The following is a 19,101-nucleotide window of genomic DNA, read 5'->3' as shown; positions in this document are numbered from 1 at the left end:
GCATTTGGTTTTGCAAATAACTGCATTTTAAGGCTGTTACTAAGTTTTGTATTTTTTAAGCTGCTACTTTATTTGAAATACATGTGTTGCTTAAGTCAGTGCTGCCATTGTAGCTGTATTGTCAGTGTGTATGCATTTGCACTTCACAGGTTGTTTTAGATGTTCAACTTGCAACTATAAACGACGGATTCTCCTTTTCTACATATATATTGAAGTTGTAATTTGGAAACCAGAAAGAGGCAGGGTTTTATTTTGACAAGCCTGTAGGACTGAATAAGAATCTACTAAACTTTTCCTCTTGCTGACATAGCATTAGTAAGAGAGTCCAGAATCTTGCCTCCTCATTGTTTTACCTGTTTTTTTTCCCTACATGGGGAACTTCATGGTAACTCCCTCAGAATAAGCATCTGTTTTCTAAATCTGAATACATTTTAAGGTCAGTGATGCCTCTCCGTAGAGCAAGTGATTTCATGCTAGCTATGAGATTTCCTTCTGCTGATGGGTATGAAGTGGTGCTCCTAACGATACCAAGAATTAAAAAAAAAAAAACACAAACCTTTTAGTTTTTTTAACATGCCACTCCCCTGCCCAGATTATTTGATTTCTTCTTTTGAAAGGGAAAGGAGATGCTGGTTATTTTTAAACATTGCCTTCTAAGTTCAGATACATTATTTGCCTTTGGTTGTGTTATTTTTTAAAGTGCTTCATGGACATATGACACTTGTGAAGAATGTCTTTGTAATCATCGTATTTGGTAAAATTTTGGTTTGTGAGATTTTAAAGTGATCCATTACTTTTGTATAACTGTAAGTGTCTTGGAAATACTTGAGAATTATTTGTCAGTTTTGTTAACGCCAATGAAGACAAGACAAATTTTTAACTAAGGGAGATAGTTGTAGTGTCTCGTCTCAGGCATGTAACTTAAGAGACCAATATCTCTAGGCTTAGCACTACAAGCCATGCTTTGGAAGGCTGCACCTTACTCCACTGGCTATACGTGGCACCTGGGAACATGAACTTTGTCAGTTACTAGTCTAAAGGCAGATGACAGCCGTACCCTTAAGAGACTTTTCTCTTCATGCAAAGTCACTTCTTGCCAGTTTATTGCACCTTTTTTTCTTCAAGATACATCTAGGTACATACTCACAGAGTTGTTTTCAGTTAGAGATTTCTTTGGAAACAGATAAAAATAATTGGAAAAATAGTAGTTTTATTATACATGTAAGCTTATATAAAATAATAGATTGAAAATCAGTGTACTCTTACCTTACTGTTTTTAAAACCAGTTTTAAGACCATTGAGTCAACTTTTATTGAAATCTCAGAAATACGACCTTTTAATTGAAAATAAGGTCATATACTGTACATGCTTTTGTAACTTTTCAGATTCATGTTTTTATTTCTTTGTTTGCTTCAGAGCTCTTTAATTAGAGATCTAATGTTACTGAGCCAAGTATCACAGGGAAGGGGGTTGTCTGCCCGGAGACCTGAGGCTTGCAGTTAGCATTCTTCACCTTATCCTGTCTTTGTAATTAATGGACAACTCAAATCAAATAGGCACCTCTAGAGGGCAATTTGTCTGTCCTGTGTAAGGATGAGAGGAGCCACAGTCTTGTGAACCATAGTTTGCCGTGGATGATATTTTTCTTAAACACTAATTAAAACAAGCTTTATCAACAGTGAACTCGGCTGTCATGACTGTCTCTCTGCTAGGAAGTGAAATGTTATCTTTCTGATTATGTTTATTAAAACAAACATACTGAACAAAGGCAAAAGCCTTGCGCTGAATTATTTGCTGTATTTTTGCATAAGGCAGTACTGATTCTGTAAGGTAATGTTGTCAAAGCAATAACAGATCAGAATTAGAAACATAAATAATGTGGTTGTTCAAATATCTTGGACAGTATCCACATGGGATAAGCCGGCTGGTTTTGTTTCATCTTCAAATGAGAAGAGTCAACGTGACAAGCATTCTGAAGAGCTTGCAGAAACGGATTCCAAAGCATCTGAATCAGACTCAGAAGACAGTGAAAATGAAGCACAGAGTTCAGAAACAAATTTCAAGGTAGGTTTTCTCTTCAGATTTATTTTACGTACAGTATTAATTTTCTAGTGTAAGATGATTTATCTTTTACCTCTTGTGACAGGCTGTACTCATTGTAATGAGGTTAAACTGTATGACTGAAAGGAGATGTTTATACTTGTTTTAATAGTAAAATGAATCTATATTTAATTATTTGGCCCATTAGTGGCACTGTTCCAGAATAGAAAGCATGATCTTTCCTTCAGCCCACCAGAAGCAGCTTTAATTCTGCCAGAAATGCGATGTTTTCTGAGAAAGGTCACTGTTATCTCTCTGAAATAATCCACAAAATGGTTTGGATTTCAGTGTGAGGGTGTCTTCAAACCTTTATTGGTAAATGTGACTGCCAAGAGACCTTCAGAGAATGCTTTTGACTGAAAATGTCTGAAATGGTTGTAGTTTCCTTATTAACTGAGAAAAACATTGGCAGCTCATAGTACAAAATCTTTGTCAACTATATATTTTTGTCTTCAGATTTAAAACAAGATAAAGGGTATGATTATGGCTCTGTTAGGGTCAAATGGTTTTTCTGAAACTGGTAGTTCAGAACAGGCAGAGACAGTTTAAATAAAAATGTATTAATAGACAAGTGTTAATTCTAAAATACATATTTTTGTATCACTGGGCATCATTATAAACTATTACCAGGTGTTAGCTGTAAAGTGTGTGTATCTGCTTGCACAGAAAGCTGTATGTGAATTTTTGCCTCTTTTTTCCTTTTTTTTTTCTTTCTAAACACGTGCTAAGCTTTGCTTTTACATAAGTTTGTATTGGCTTCTCCTTGCTAACTTCAGCCTTGATAGATAGGATTTTCCATCTTTAACTTTTCGTAACATTTTAAGGGTTTTTTTCCAACTCTGTATGTGATGAAATCTCAAGGAAAAAAATTAAATATTTTATTACTTTAGGAGTTTATTGTTTCAAGTTACTCTTGGTTGAAAAGTATGAATAGTAGATAATAGCAAATAAAAGATGTAAAATAAAGCTACATTGTGTTTTTATTTAGGCATTTTTGCTTAAGGTGGGTTTTTTCCTCTTTAGAGGAAAGGAGATAATGGTGAAGGATCAGAGGAAAAGAAAAGATCTCCCAGAGCTAAAAAGTTAAGTCCTTATGGGAAATGGCGAGAAGTGAAGCCAGAAGAAACTGTAAATAAAGAGGAGAGTACTTCAGCTTCCCAAGAAACCTCTAGTGATGCACCTAACCCTTATGGAAAATGGAAAGCAATTAAAGCAGTGGAAGAAGAAGAAGAAGAAGAAAAAGAACCATGGTGAGGATCTTTATACCATAGTTACTGTGGTAATACTTGTTTCCAGAAAACTTGTTTTCGAGAGCTGAAGCTTTTTCTTTTGAATTCTGGCAGAATTAGCACAGCAGTGATGGGAAACATAGCCCAAATACAGTTAATTCCACAGTGATTATTTTAAGTAATAGCTCTCCATGGTGCATAGTGGTGCTGTTTTGGTCTTAGTGTAGAAGCTCACCATGAGTACAAAGTGAAGTGATTTAAAGGATCGTTGTCATCCATCATTTTTCCCAGAGGCTGAGGAAATGTAGTTTTAATGTAGTTTAAATGTTTAAACTACTGTTTAAATGTAGTTTTGTTCCCTAACATTGTCTCCTTCAACAGTCTAGTTCAGCTGCCTCAGGAGCTCTTGTGGCTCTTTTTTCAACTGCTTTCAGCCTTGGAACAGCGTAGGCAGCTTTCTCAGGGCCTCCAGCTTCCCGGCTAAGTTCTGTTTCTTTCTGATGAGTAATTAGTTGAGCTAAGATCTATCTTGGTCTTCTAGGACCACCAGCAATCATATGTTGACTGTACTAGGTTAGCATTGCTTTCAGTTCCTTCCCTGTGGGATCAATAGTTGCTGACATAATGAGTATGCTTTTTTAGACTCCAAGCAATTTCTACCTAAGCCTGATAGGTTTGACTGAGTTACTTCCACAAGCAGTGCATTATTTCGCACTTTGTGATGTACTAATTCTAACTGTTCACTTGAAGGACACAGCCTAAAAGACTTCAATTTTTTTTGTCTTACTTCCACCCAGTATTGCCGTAAAAAACCTCCTGGTTCAACTGTTTTTCTTCTTCCCTAATTTCTGTCATTTCAAAACAAAGTTAAGTAAAACCGAACCAAAATCCACTACAACCTTTTCTGTTGTCACTGTGGGTAAGTCCTGGAGGCTCCTATAATGTGAGAGATGCTTTCTGTAATGATTTAACTAAGGAGATGAAAGATAAAATGTGTAATGTAGCTATGCCAATTTTAAATCTGGAAGCTGTCTCTCTCTCCCATGTCCAACCAATGTACTACAGGTGTTTTCATCACATGCATCTGATCAGGAGGTTTGTTTTGTTTTGTTTTACTGCATAATGCCTGAGATGGCTCTTTCTGGTTTTTTGTGAAGCATGCTTTCGTGTCCAGCTTTTTCTTGTGGGGCCCTCTAGGAGTCTGAATAAATTAGGTTTCAGAGGATGACACCAGGGAGTCTTTGTCCCTCATACTCACCCCATTCTCCAGCATTTTAGTTTTAAATTATTCAGTGGATACATTGGTTGAACTAAACTGAGAACTGATACGCTTCCTTGGAGATTATAATGTTCTCATAACACCTGCTGTATTGGACCAGCTAACTTTGCCTTCACTTCAGAGCTGATAAATTCTTTCAGGTTTTTGGAAAGCAGTGTCCCATAAGAAGTGCTTTCAGCTACTGAACCTTATAGATCATTCTGTACATTAACACACAGGCTTGAGATACACCCACGTGTAAATAACAAAAATGCAGCTGTTTGTTATTTACTTTTAATTGAAACTAGGCACAGTGCCAACCACTTTCAGGAGGTTTACATTTTAGCAATACTGTAACAGTTGCATTTTCTTGACTTGCTTGGCTTGCAGTCATTCTCATGGCTCTTGGTTGCGTGCTTGAGCTGATCTGTGTCTTCCCTGAAGCATAGGACGTGAAACTAGGTATGGTACACGAGCTGGCATCAGAGTAACGCTCAGTAGTACTGAAAGATTTCTTGGATGGATTGGCCAGGAATATGATGTGTATCTTTTTGCAGCAGCATTATGCTGGTGTGATTCCTAATGGGCTTGTGATGTAGATCATTTTCTGTGAACCGTTCGGTTGTTCCCCATCGTATGTTTGTGCCGCAGGTTATCCTTGTAGAAGACAGTGGTTTGCTTAACCTTTACAACTGCGTAAACCTTTAAAACCCTTAAAACTGACTGGTCATTATAAGCCCATGTCTTTGATTTGTTCAGATCAGTGTTAGCTCTGCTCTTGTTCTGCAAAACTGCTTCCCCCAGCTTGGGGTCTCTGGCTGATTTGGTAACCTGTTCTCTGTTCCGTCATGCAGGCCCTCAAGGATGGACACTTGCGGCAGAATACTCAATAGTATTTTGTCCGTGAACCATTGTTAATTACTCACTGGCTGCTGTCTTTCTTAAATTCATACACGCAGCTCTGTTGTCTTTTGCAGGATGGCTTAGATGATGAGTGCTTGGGCCACGCTGTAAGCTCTGTACAGAATGAGGTCCTAGTTTTTTACTCTTTATGGCAGCCCATGCAGAAGAAACAAAGAACGTGTGTTCTGTTCTTTTCTTGGTCCCATCATGATGATGATCTTGGCTAGAAGACTGCATCTAGCCCAAAGCTGCTGTGACAATTAAATATGGATAATATTGTCTGCAGTACAGCGTGTTGCTTTCTCCATGTAGATTAACCCTTTCATGTTTTCCTGTCTTCTCACAGTGAAAAAGTGGACCTGGAGCTTCCTAGTACAGAGAGTGACAATGTACCACCACCTCCAGTGCTAGAGGTTCCAGAAGATGCAACAGTGATATTTAAAGAGAAGACAGTCACCTCCCTGGGAGACCTTACAGAAGGGGTGCCAACATTTAAAAAGAGGAAATTTGAAAATGGAAAATCTAGAAACTTAAGACAAAGACTAAGTGATCAGTAGTACTAAGCAAATCATTTTAGATTCTGTTTAAGCTAGAGTGAATCAAAAGTTTAATATTTTAAACAGGCTTTTATAAAGAAAATGTTGGGTAGAAATTAAGGATTTATAGGTATTAAAACATATGTGAGTTGTCATATTTTTTTATTTTGATGTGAGTGATATTGGAATGGAAGTTTGTGTTATATTACTTATGCAATATTGTAAATATATTTTTTATTTTTACCATGCCATCTAAGTTCAATTTGCTCTGTGAATGCTGTTCTAAATACATTATGTAAGGTTTTTTACTCCTTTTCTAACTATGGGAGAATATAATAATCCTTAATCTGGCAAAAATGATGGAGATCCTTATTTTTACAGAGGAACTGGATCAATGGCATGTACCAGACAGTAAAATCATCCCCCAAGATAGTTTGTGTGTAGTAGTTTCCCTACTAATGAGTAAAAATATTGTGCTTACTAACCTTTTGCTTGCAAAAGAGTAGGTGGTGAGACTGCCAACATTTCAAACTGATCATTTAAAAGCTGTTTTTAGCAGAGTGAGTCACATCAGTGCCACTCATTTCAAAAGATGTTCTACAGAATTATTTGTGTACATGCAGGATAAATGTATTAAACCTCTGCAGAAGATTTAAACCTGATGAATCTTAACTTTCAATAACAGCACCAGAGCCACCCCTGTTGGAGTAGATATTTCTGTGGTGTCTTTCCTGTTGTATTTTGCTTTACTGTTGTCTCTATTTGAATTGTTACTTCTTTTCACATACCAGATTTTCTTTTTTGGGGGCTTTTTTTTTTTTTTTTTGTCTCTTTCCTTGTAAAAAAACCAATTGCCTGACATTTTCATGAAAGTACATTCCAAAGACCTGGCCCTGCTACAGCATACAGCACCCTTTTTGAGGTTGATGGGGTTTGTCTGTTGGTAAGAGGAGTGTATTGGATAGTCAGTAGTGTTCGCTAAGCTGAGAGGAGCTAACTGTATTGAAGCTTCATCATTCTCAGTAGCATAGGAGAGGAAGACAAAAGATGGATAAGCAGAGCTTGTGGCTGTACTGTCCAAGATGGCTTGGGCATTTTCTTGAGGAATGTGGATTTGATTTCTTCACTTGCTTGGATTGGTCTTCATTTAGCATCATCAGGATGCACTGGCTGCATAAGAATACAGCTACATTAATTGCTTCTCTAGGTATCAAACAGTGGACCATAAAGGTTCAAATCATTAATCCACAAAAAAATATGCCTCTGTTCCTAAAGCTCACAGTGTTTTGTTCAGAAGAATCTTGATGAAAAACAGGGGATGCACTTAAGACAACTAGTTGTCAGAGTCCAGCTCCAGCAAAGTAAGAGTTGGTAACTGCGAATGACTGTTAATCTGTCAGATCAGCAGAGAAAGGAGCGCAAGACAGAGAATCTGGTTTATCGTGTATAGAAAAAGAGGCTGAAGACCTTTTTTCTACTCTGTTATATTTTCATTATGTGTAGAAGAGAATTAAGTGTTGAATTTAATCCTGTGTTTTTCTTTGGCTTCATCAGGGTAGTTGTATTTCTTCTGATGTTTGTTTTGAGAATGTTTTGAGAATTCCTGTAATATCTAGCCCTGGATTGCCATTTAGAGACGCAGGATGTGTGCTGGATGTTACCACAGTCATAGATGCAGGAAAATACAACATGTACTCCGCGTGAAAGACCTCACATGCAAGGCTACAACAGAAATGTCCTTTATGCCAAAGAGAGGTTGTCAGGTTTCCTAAAAAACAGATTTTCAGGTTTTGTTCTTATTCTTGCAGCTAGGAGCCTGCTCTAATTTGAAGCTTCTGTGTGTTTGTGACCAGTTTAAACTAATTTCCTCCCAATTTACACAAGTAATTGTACTTATTTCAGCTAAGTAGCTTTTTTTTCCTCTTGAATCCATCACATCTTTTTGGAATCACATAAAGCGTCCTTGTGTGACAGGACCTTCAGTGCCCCACCAGCACTTCTCTTCATCTATTCCAGCCCGAGTTTCCCTAGATTCTATGTTCAAGGAAGATGAAGGCCACAAGTAACTTTTGATAATGTTCCTTTGCTAATGTTCCTAAATCACATTTGCCTTTCACATGACTGCATCATGCTGTCTGCCGTAGGTGCCCTGTGATCCACCAGTACAACCAGCTCTTTCTACTCCTTTGCCATCGCCAGCTGCTGAGTTAACAGCTGATCATGCTTTCTTTTCAAGCAGGTTTTTTTCCTTACAAATTCGGTTTGTACTGCTGTACTTATCCTGCTTGTGTTACTCCAAGCCTGAAGTATATACATTTCTGTATGATCTCTGTAAATTGATTGTATTGTTTCTTAGTAGTTTTATACAGTACTTTAGTCTTTTTGTAGGCTCCACTTTTAATAGCCTCTGAGGAAGACATCTTTCCTCTTTTACTAAGGTTCCCAAAATGCACTAGCATCTTTCCTTTGAAATGTTTAGTCACATTGAATTGGTCATAGGCATTGATTTAAGGTAGCTGTAACTAAATTGCTTGAGCAGATGTTTTAAAAACATCTGAAAATAAAAGTGTTCAAAACTTGTTTCCTTGAAGAACAATTACAATTGCTAATCAGTCGTAATATGAACCAAAGGCCTTTGTCAAGTGCTGTGTCAGACAGACAAACCAAAATATTAGGAAAAAAGATTAAATGTTTTCTTTTCTCACTGCTAGTACAGTTGGTTTAAATACCACATGCTTGCTTTTGCTGATGTGACATCTAAAGGCTGCATTTCACAAACAAATCCAGCGCTTCGCTCCCCACTACCTCTGAAAGTCAGTTTGAGGAGAGACCAGTTAATTCTTTGTCCTTAAGGGTAAATTATAAGGGCCAACTGAATCAAATTTGATCTATCCAAAGCCACTGTTTAATTTTGCACCATGTTGTCATTCCATTTCCTTAATGTGTATTTAAACCAAGTATTTTCTATACAAAAATAGTCTTGTGTGAGATTTAAGGCAGACGCTGCTGTTCCAGGACATCTGTGCTGCACAGGTCTCTCACCCTTCTGTGCTATCTCCCTGCAAAATCTGCCTTTGGAATTTGCCATAGGAATCCCCCAGGTATTACCACAGTTACACTCCTCATCTGCTAATCCTTCCTTGGGCTGCCGTGGCTTCTGACAAAGGAATGTTCCTTTTACTGTTCCAGAACAGTGTTTTCAGAAGAGTTTTTTGTTTTCTGATTAATTCACTTTCTATGATGCAGCGTGTTTTTGTCTGCTTGCCTGCTTTTATGGCAAGCTCCTTGAGTGAGACATATTAAACCAAGACATCCTTGGTTTTATAGGCTGTCGTAGACATTATTAGCAGTATGAGAAGGAGAGTCGAGAGAAAAGGGGGAGTCATTGCAATTTCTGATGATGATTTGTGTGGTTTTGAGCAAGTCTTTCTTTGCTCTCTATTTTTCTTTCCTTGACTCATCTTTGTTTGTTTGTAAAGACAGCTTCCCAGTGCGGGATGCTTGTCTTCGGTGTGCGTGTTTTTACAGCAGGGCATGCTTAAAGTTGGTGATGCTTTTAGCAGCAAATGTATTGCATATACTAAGAAAAAACATATTTTGTTGGGCATTTGTTATTCCAGCAGCTGGGCAGAGACCTGCTCAACTGGACCCAGGTTATAGAACAGTCCTTGTTCCTATTTAGGCTAAGGTGAATTGCAACCCTTCACCTGGGAATCTGTAGACTGAAAAACAGAATTCCACAATAGGGTAAAATTTGCTTTTTGTTTGAACCTCATAGACAGAATCTGTGATGCAGCATCATCCAGTCCCAGTATTCGGGTGTAGGAGTGGTAGGGCTGGTCACGACATCGATCTAAGTTAAATTCACTAACCTGTGCGTGTATAAAAGCATCATCCCCTGCCCTGAAAAAAGATGTTATTTCAGTGTAAATTGTGGCATCTCAGAAAGGGAGTAAAAAACTGTTTCATGCTGTTTGGTTTCCTTTATTTGCTTTTTGCGTTGTGCCTCCCCTTTTTAGTACTTTTCTTATTATTGCGGTCTTCCTCAAACTGTCTTCCTCCAGTACCCCTATATATGCAAATCTCGGTATCACCGTTGTGCCGCGTTTCTAGCACCCACATCCACCATAATTATCCCCTGCTCTACTGAGACCTTCAGAAGGCTTCACGTTGTCTTATGTAGGCCACCGTGTCTCCAGATCCCAGCTTATGCTGAGCACTTCTGCTGCCTGTTTGCGTCATGCCCTGAAGAAGTACAACTTTGCCTATTTTCAAACACGCAAGCTATTTCAAGACTGACTACATGTGCTCTTTTGATTTCCTTGATAATTCATTTTCTTGAGACAGATTTCATTCCATTCCTCCTACAGGGTTTGCAGCCCTTAAATCCTTTTGCTTGTCGGTACGAAAGCTGTCTGCATACCTTCCACTGTCTGCTGCGGCAACCCTTTGGTTCTGTTTTGTCAGCCTCTCTCTTCAGTCTCTCTTGTATCTACCTCTTAAGTCCTCTTTACCTTCTACCTACTAAATTATTTAACGTAGAAATCGTGTTAACCATTTGTGTGATTAACAAATTTAGCTTTGTGAAATGTTTTGGGATATAGCTTGAATTAAAGTTTCCGTACAAAGCAAAAAGTGTTGCAAATAATAATCTGAAAAAGGCTAAATTTGCCCGAGGATTTCCAGAGAGTGTCAGCAAACGCAGGTTTGATTTTAACTGTAAAAGAAATGGTCTCTGAAAAAAACAGCAGATGGCGTAATACAGACCACAAGCTGAAGGCAGTGGATTTTAATGGCTTGCTTAACTGAAGATACAGTAAAAAACAGTGGGTGATGGAAAAGCACTTGTTTCAGTTTATAAGTATTGTCTGCAAAGTTGAACAGCTGGTTTCTCTTTAACAGCTTCTTGGTTGCGATTACAGAATATTGCAAGCTCTTGAAGTGGAGTTTATATGAAAATACTGAATAAAGCTTTCCTTTCAACAATCTGTGTTACCGTTGTTCATCTTTTTGTGGGTTCTGTGACAACCTGAGGGATTTATGGATGCATATTCTGCTAAAAATGGGGCCTGGGTTAAATAAAAAACAAAATAGGTACATAAATATGGGGACACTTTTTAGAATGAATACTTTTTGTTTTGTGGTCACCAGTGTAGTATCTAGGTGCCTTCCAGCAGTACATGAAACAGATACTGGAAATTGTTTTATTCTGCATCAATTATGAGTAACACATGACCTGAGTTAATTTTAAAGTTTTTTAATATTTTTTTTAATTTTAAATTTTTAATTTTATTAAATTTAATACTGCTGTTAATTTTAAAATTTTTAACAGAGTTCAGGTAAGTTTTGTTGTAGTTACTATTTAGTTATATTCAAAATATAGCTGAATAGATAGACTTCCTGATGATAACGGGTTGTGATTCATTAGTCTTCATATTTGCTGGTCTTAAGAATGACGAGTAATGCCCTGAGAGTTAAAGATACACACTTTTAAACGGTGGGGAGTGCATGTAAATTATTTCATAACATTTCTTTTACCAAAAAAACCCTTTCTGTCAGTGTGGTCTTTTGGCAGCTGTTTTTTACAGAAAGTGAAGAAGCTGTTCAGCTGTACTAAGCAGCTAAAAAAAAAAAGGTATGATGCAGGCAAAGAGTTCTGCTAGATTATGAAATATATTTTGTTGTTAACAGCGTTTAGTTAGTCCTTTCTTTTAACTAAACGAGAACAAGCAGCGTGCTGCTTTGAGTGAATAAATGAATTTGTAGTTGCAGGATTTCTGAGGCATTCCCTTGTACATTCTGTTGATGATGAAATGAAAGTAATCAAGGTGAGGTGTCCGGGCTGTGCTTGTGCGGAGGGTAAGCGCCCATCCTCCTGTCATAAAAAGGGCTACTTACAGGCGCAGCTTTTGGCTGGCTTCCTTCCCTGCTCAGGACGTCAGCAGGGAAATGAAAGAGATCCAGGAACTAAGTTTCACGTCAGTCGACAGGAGTTGAAGAGAGATGAGGTTGGTGTCTTTTGCACCAGCTGCAACGTCACATCCGTGCATAAGGCCTGGGTGACGCACGGCGATGGGGGGGGAGCCCGGCAGACGGGCGGTATTTTGTTCTGTTTGTTGTAACACTATTTGATAACGAAATAGGAAGCTGCAGAAGGCTGTTTCTACCACCTGAACCTGCTCTTGCTCTGCCCTCCCACAAGAAGTTGTGCTGTGCCCTGGGACTGCTCACTGCCTTCCAAGGAGCCGCCTTCCCTTTCCTTTTCCTCCCTAATTTTTCCTGCTAGCAATTTCACTGCTGAAAGTCATGGTTGCTTGCAGAAATGGAGAAGCCCAAGTGTGGAGTATTCCATCCTGAAAACGCCTCAGAGGTGCCATTGCTACACCCCACATCCCTCCCTCAGGGACAAGTGCCAGCCCACAGCCAACCCCCACCACAATCTGTCAGCTCTTGCATCCCACAGAAAGACTGGGGTGGAAGAACTTAGAATAAAACATGGCTTCAAACAGTATTTTGTAAGTTAGGAGGAAACATAGCTTCAAATAATGCTTTCTCAGTGAGGAGAAGCAAATATATCTGCTTTTATTAAAGCAAAGCAGGCAGTGACCTGTAGAAGTGGGTCTGCTCTGTATCAAATTCTGTGTCACGACTTAGCAAAGCTGTATTTTGCTGTCATATACAGGTATGAGCGATTGCAGGGTAAGCTTAATAAGGCAAAGATCCTTCAGAATGCACTGGACCAGGATGGGAAAAGGGATTTAGCCACCACATTTCAATGCCTACATTGGGAACATCCAGGATTTAATAGCAGAGGGGAGCTGCTTTCTGCTTTCCCCTTTCTCATCATGCTGCACAAAGCCAACAACAAAGGGCTCCAGAAAATTGATTAACTTAATTGCAAATATCCTTAAAGTGCTGCAGTCAAAACATGCCCATCTTCTTTCCAGAAAAAAAAATGAGGCTCATTTTCCAAAAGTGTTTCAACAGTTGTTCATGGTAAAGAAAACTTCATAGGCCGAAGTTCAAGTGTACGAATGACTCTTAAATTGCATGGTAATATGTTTCCTGACTGACTTACAGAGCTATAAATAAAAAAAACCCAAACAAACAAAAAACAAAAACAAACCCCGACCACCAACCAGAACTCAAAAGCTTTTGTAATGAAGTGTTGGAAACATAAAAAAAATTGTTAGGCAAAGCTTGCTGACAAGAACGCGTGAAAACACAAAAGAACTGAAAAATAATTCCAGGACTGAGAAACCGAGTATAATTTTACCTGCTTTTTTCCTGGTACAAATCCTCTTTCTTAGTATAGCTGGATAAAGTTAAAACTGTTGTTTGTTTGACATACAGTAGTAAAACCTGCACCATTTAGAACTCAGTATTGAAATAATTATTTTTCTTAAAATAACTGATGTTTTCTCAGTCCTGTATCACTCATAATTACAAATAAATGTGCAAATGTAAATCAACCACATGGTGTAATTTACATTGTCACAATGAATTGATTCTTCAAGATTGGGCAGAGCAGCTTTACAGCGTAACCTGGGAAGAGCAGGATAACAAGCGAACACCGTGCTCTAGCACATCGACCCAGTTCAGCAGAGCACTTGCATATTCTTGTGTAACGTTAAATATGGGAGTATTCCTGAATCGCTGCGTACGACCGCTGCCTGCCGACACACATCTGCCTGTCAGCACACCGTACAACATGCGCGGAGGTGAAAACACGCACACAAGTCCTATTAAAGCCCAGTGAGCTCTACAAATACTTGGATCGCCCACAGGGACAGGCGCACATTCCCAAAGATATCAAGGCAGAAACTGAATTCCAGAGCTACCTGATTTGCTAAAACGCTATGAACTCATATCAACGCTATGAACTCATATCAACGCTATGAACTCATTTTCTCTGCCAAGAAGCAGGGAGCTGCCCGTTATCACTGCTGAACTCCTTCCAGAATCTCATCAACTTAATTTGAAACTAGAACATATACTTTTACATACCACTGCAGCATGTGGTCCAGACCCACCCTAAACTGACCCAAGAATGGCTGGAAGAAAACTGGCAGGCTTCTCTCCTAAGATTCTGGCCCCTTGCCAAGATCGCTTCCTTTGCTTTTCTACAGTCACTCTAAAAAATAAAGCATCATAATACAGAGTAATTTTTAAGGGACTACATTTAGGAAGCTCACCCAATCGATGGATAAAAATAAGCATTCATGAAGCCCGATTCTAAACTATGTTTGGGGCGCACGTGTTTTTTCACCTGGAGAGGAACATCTCCCAGCCCCAAAACAAAACATGCACTGCGTGGTATTTCTTCTGCTCCATCACCACGACTCTGTATCTTTCCAGCTGCAACATGGTCAGGAGAAGGACCAGCTTACCAAAGCCATGCTGCCAAGACAGAAGGTGTGCACACACAGTACTGCAAGGTTGTTCTTTTCTGCTAGGGTTGCTGTAATGAATTCAACCCATCTGCACCAAAATATATATATAAAAAAGAGTAGTATCATACACTGTAAACAGAGGCATAGATTTTAATCAATCTATCATCTAACAAATGCATCTGTTTTATTTTGCTACTGAACACAGCATTTCTGCTTTTAACTCTACACAAGGTCTTCAGCTGCCTCCCCCTTCTAACGCCTGCAAATTTTCTAGATACTCGGTGACAGCTTCTATCTCTGCAAACTCCAGTAGTCTGTTTATTAGCTTATCCAGTGCTTCTTTCCCACTCAGAACTTCCTATGGAAAAAATAAAAACAGACAAAAGCATTACTGACTGTACGTCAGCATCATTCCGAAATGCTGGCTACTCAGACAAGATGCTCCTGGAATGCACTTTGCCTGGAGTCTTATCTTGGTGCATCCACTTGCTCATCTTTGCGGCTTCCCCATGTGAAAGCAACATGGCATGGTGCACCGCAGCAGGACCTCAGCTAGCTGCCTGTGAAAAGCACAATGATTCTGGCAGCAACAAAAGGAGCTACTGGTGCCTTCCCGCCATGCTTTCATGTAACCCATGCATTTACATGAAAATCCCCTAGCAAAAACAATCGAGGCTTGAAGAACCTAATTTAAATACTGTTGCTCATGCCCAGAACCAGTTCACCTTGCAAGCAAAGCCCAACTAGCTTTTGTTAGGCAGTTCATGGTTCCAGTTTCACTCAAGAAAGTAACAAGTTTCCAACGTTAAGTAACTGCAAAGCTCAACTAACAAAAGTAATTTTTATGCAGTCATGGAACTTCTTCCCATTCTCCTCCACCACGGTACTTGTGTGCCTGTTGCCCACTACATTAAATATCAACCATTCCATATTCAGCATGCCCTGTGGTTCCTAAAGCTACCCAGGACACCTGTGGGTACAGCTGAAAAAGTGTTGCTCCTTATGCCACAGCACTTACAGTAAACTGGATACCTAAGCCAAAATATTGAAGGGTCTCCCTAAACTTTGTCCTATAATCCAAAACATTTTCATAAATCTAATACACAAAAATGCATTATTAGGTATTTGTTTCCCTGTAAAAAACCCCAATAAATAAATAAGATTCATGCCATGTGTAGAGATTTACTCAGAAATAAGACCTCAGATAATCTTAAAATGAAAGCATTCAGTTTCAGTTTCTTTTAACTGTGGCCTGCACGGGAAACATAAAAGTTTTCATTTTTGGCCACTCCAGCATTAGGAGGAAGAAAGAATGACTTAAAAAACAAAAAAACCCCAAACCAAAACAAAAAAAGTCCTTCATGTCATGTTTTCCTTTTGCATGTACTAAGCTTCAAGGATCTCAAATGTCCCTTGCCCAGTTTGTCTGAGGGACTCAGAGTTCACTAAGGACTACATGCTTGATCATTTTTCATTCATATAGTAGGAGAAAAATACACAGACAAGTAGGCCAGTGAGTTATATCCTGTGCCAGTGATCTTTCACAGTATTCTACAACAAGGCAGGAAAAAAGTTTAGCGTTTCTAAGTCTACGATGTTTTGTCAGAGCACAACTGGCTATCTGATTTCCTCATATATATGAATTTTTTAATTTTTCTAAGTTTTCACTAAGTTAATTTTTTCTCCTTATGGCACACATAAGTATCTAACTTTAAATACTCTCATAAGCAACCATTACCTTGATATTGCGTGCATCATATGAGATCCTGTGGTCAGTGACTCTGTCCTGGGTGAAGTTATAAGTACGAATTCTCTCTGATTGGGCTCTTGTTCCCAACTGCAGCAAAGTAGCAAAAAAAAATTCTATTGTATTGCGTTTTAAAAAGAAATATCAAATACTACTCTAAAACAGCGTACCTAGAATAAACTTTCATGGATCAGCCTGTTACAACTACAAATCTAGTGGTCACTGGTTTAGCATATGGGTTTTTTAAAATATTGTGGCATTACTAAACTGTATTGTTTGTGATTCTGTATCACAGATCAAGTTTTTACATCCTCTAGTACATTCTGTTCCAGCTTTGTCATTGGAAGAATTGAGTAACTCTCAAAAGTCACATAAGGCAAGAGGTATGTTTATAGGAGACATTAGTTCAAAAAATGTGGTCTTATTTTTGGGCGGGTTGTAGCTCCCACAAAAAATAATGAAAGTAGGCACCGTTATTAACAGAAGCAGCACAGTCAACGTGTAGCAAAGCAGTTCCACTAACTGCTGTCGGAAATTAGCACTGGAAGAGAAGTAAATGAAGTACACAAAGAGTAGTCCTCTAGCGGTAAAATGCAAGAATGCAAACAATTTTAAAACAAATCCAGATGTAGCATTGTTGCGTGGTTAAATGCTTTATTAAAATGGAGAATTAAATGCAAAAACTGCTTAGGGAAACGGGTGTCTGCTTCAATGGGCTTTTTTGAAAATTTCACCTGCACTCAACACGTATATTTTTCAAAATAAGGAATTTATTGAATAAATTCTGAAACATTAAGAAAGGTAATTTACTTTTGCCTGATTTTCTGTAGTACTCATACAAATATACATCTATGTCCTTTATGCATCTTTGAAGGCTCTCAAGCTAAAATTAATAACAAAAGATAAATGGCTTGCCACTTACAGTGACTGGGTTAATAATATGCAAGACCAATACACTTAAATGCAACCTGCAATTAGTGATTAAATAGCGAAGCTGGAAATTTTGGAGCACTGAGTAACTCTGTAATTCTGAAGCATTTTTATTCCTGTTGATCACAGCTGAAATTTGCACTACAAATGGGAAAATACTCAGAGAAAGAGAATAGAATGATAGCACATTTCAAGAGAAAAGCACACTTAGCAGCACAACTCGAGGTAACTCTTTTTACAGAAGCTGTTTTGTCCTTAAAAGGTTACCTAAACCGCATCAAGCAAACTGCTACCTAACCACAGAGTGGCACAATTGTTGATATACTTGTTTCTTTCAGAAGCTCTATATGGTCTTATGAAATACTCTGGTTTAGAAACAGGTTAAAATACAACTTTGAGAACTTCTGATCTTAGTTTTTATGGAAAACAACATTTTACTGATGCTCTGCTTGTGTAACTCTGGCCATAATAGAGGGATTCAGTACATGATGTTGAGTGTTGCCTTTTGGATAATTCCAGCTAGTCTGACTCTTCTTTCCAGCTACAGTTGATGTCTATTTTCATTGCCTGCCAGAGAAGTCTATAACAGCACTGAAGGGGGATAAGTGAAAACCAGGATTCCCATCTTAAAATACAAGAGTCTCCTTTGCACACCTTTACACACATTTATTTGCACTGTCACTGTCACTCAAAAACACCAGAAACAAATCTACAACATAGCACCCTCTCCAAATTTCAGCAATCACATGTTCTCACCTGCAGTTTTCTGGTACTTTGCTCTTGACTTATTTGTTTTTCAATGATCTGCTGGTACAGCTTAGCTCTCAGTGTCCGCAGAGCTCTTTCCTTGTTCAACTGCTGCGATCGCTCCTGCTGGCACTCAACTGCTAGTCCTTTACGGAGGGATTCAAGAAGCTCAGATCAAAAGCCCATTATAACAAAGAACAAACAAGCTAAATTAATTCTAACACACTGGGCAAATGAAACCTTCTAGAGTGCTGGTTTGTAAGGCCTTTCAGCTGTATGATAAAAAGTCATTTTAACACACTGGCCAGAACCATTAGTGTGTTTTTAAACTCTTCACAGCTGCACCAGGGGCTCTGTTCAGTGCTACAGAAAAGTCAGGGGTATTTTAAAATTTCATGAAGCAAACAAGTTTCTGACATTGCCTCCAAAAAACAGGTTCGCTCCAATTAGTTATCACATGTTAAAAATGTAATTTGCACAGTCTACAGAAGCATGTTTAAAACAGCGTATAACACAAGTGTTTAAAGTCTTAGTTTAGATAAGCTCTTGGAGGCTGAAAAATTCATTATTCTAGCAGAGAAAGGTATCTAAACAAACAATACTGGCGAATCTTGAACTTAATTATGAATCATGAAATAAAGTAAAATAAAGGTCTTTAAAAGCAATTTAGTATTTATTTTTACTTCTCATTTGATTTCTGAAATAAAAAGGCATATAGGAAACAGCTGGTTTCAGCTCACTACTAGAATTTCCTGTGCTAAAAAGATTCTGCATCTGGACAGATAGGAGCCCACTGAATTTCAATAAACACAAATCCAGAGAAAGACAGAGTGATCCAGTCTATAAAGTACCTTCCCATCAGCATATATTTTCCTTCCTATTCAATATATGATAGCATGACCTAGCACTGAATGAAAATCTTCAAGCCTCCTTTTTTTCTTAGTCATGTAACTACACAAGCTCCAGCTTGGCAAAGCACACCCTTGGCTGTCAATGGCCATTATTGCCGAAGGTACAGAGCACACAGCACTAAATATTTCCACCTTCCATCCCATCCCTGTCACCCTCCATTTATCCCTTCATCCTTCAAAGACAGTGTATTCATTAAACGCTCCCTCTGAAGACAAAACTGGCGTAACAGCAACTTGCTGACCACTGTGCCACTGGTATATACCCCTTTTCTCACACATTGCCTGGCTAGAAAAGGGGCTGAACCAGAAGGGGCTACTTCCTTTTTTTGGTATAAGGCCCAACCCTG

General features: G+C 38.6%; 2 protein-coding genes across 7 annotated transcripts in view; one reads left to right on the top strand and one right to left on the bottom strand.

Moving 5' to 3' along the window:
• The window catches only part of WBP4 (WW domain binding protein 4), a 24,310-nt gene extending 13,298 nt beyond the window's left edge, over positions 1-11,012 (top strand). The window contains exons 8-10 of the mRNA XM_080376850.1: positions 1,904-2,064; positions 3,124-3,350; positions 5,837-11,012. Coding sequence (XP_080232976.1) covers positions 1,904-2,064; positions 3,124-3,350; positions 5,837-6,047 — 599 coding nt within the window. The 3' untranslated portion in view covers positions 6,048-11,012. The remainder of the gene's footprint in view (positions 1-1,903; positions 2,065-3,123; positions 3,351-5,836) is intronic.
• Positions 6,819-19,101, bottom strand: part of MTRF1 (mitochondrial translation release factor 1) — a 26,511-nt gene continuing 14,228 nt past the window's right edge. For all 6 annotated transcript variants that reach the window (XM_080376844.1, XM_080376847.1, XM_080376843.1 and 3 more), the window contains exons 8-10: positions 17,853-17,989; positions 16,158-16,256; positions 6,819-14,777 (exon numbers count right to left, since the gene is read on the bottom strand). In XM_080376844.1, the coding sequence (XP_080232970.1) occupies positions 14,655-14,777; positions 16,158-16,256; positions 17,853-17,989 (359 nt within the window). In that variant the 3' untranslated portion in view covers positions 6,819-14,654. The remainder of the gene's footprint in view (positions 14,778-16,157; positions 16,257-17,852; positions 17,990-19,101) is intronic.

This window comes from Falco punctatus (genome assembly GCF_963210335.1).
Source record: "Falco punctatus genome assembly, chromosome: 2".
NCBI lineage: Eukaryota > Metazoa > Chordata > Aves > Falconiformes > Falconidae > Falco > Falco punctatus.
Note: the sequence above shows the minus strand (reverse complement) of the source record. Positions and strands in the feature narration are given on the sequence as shown.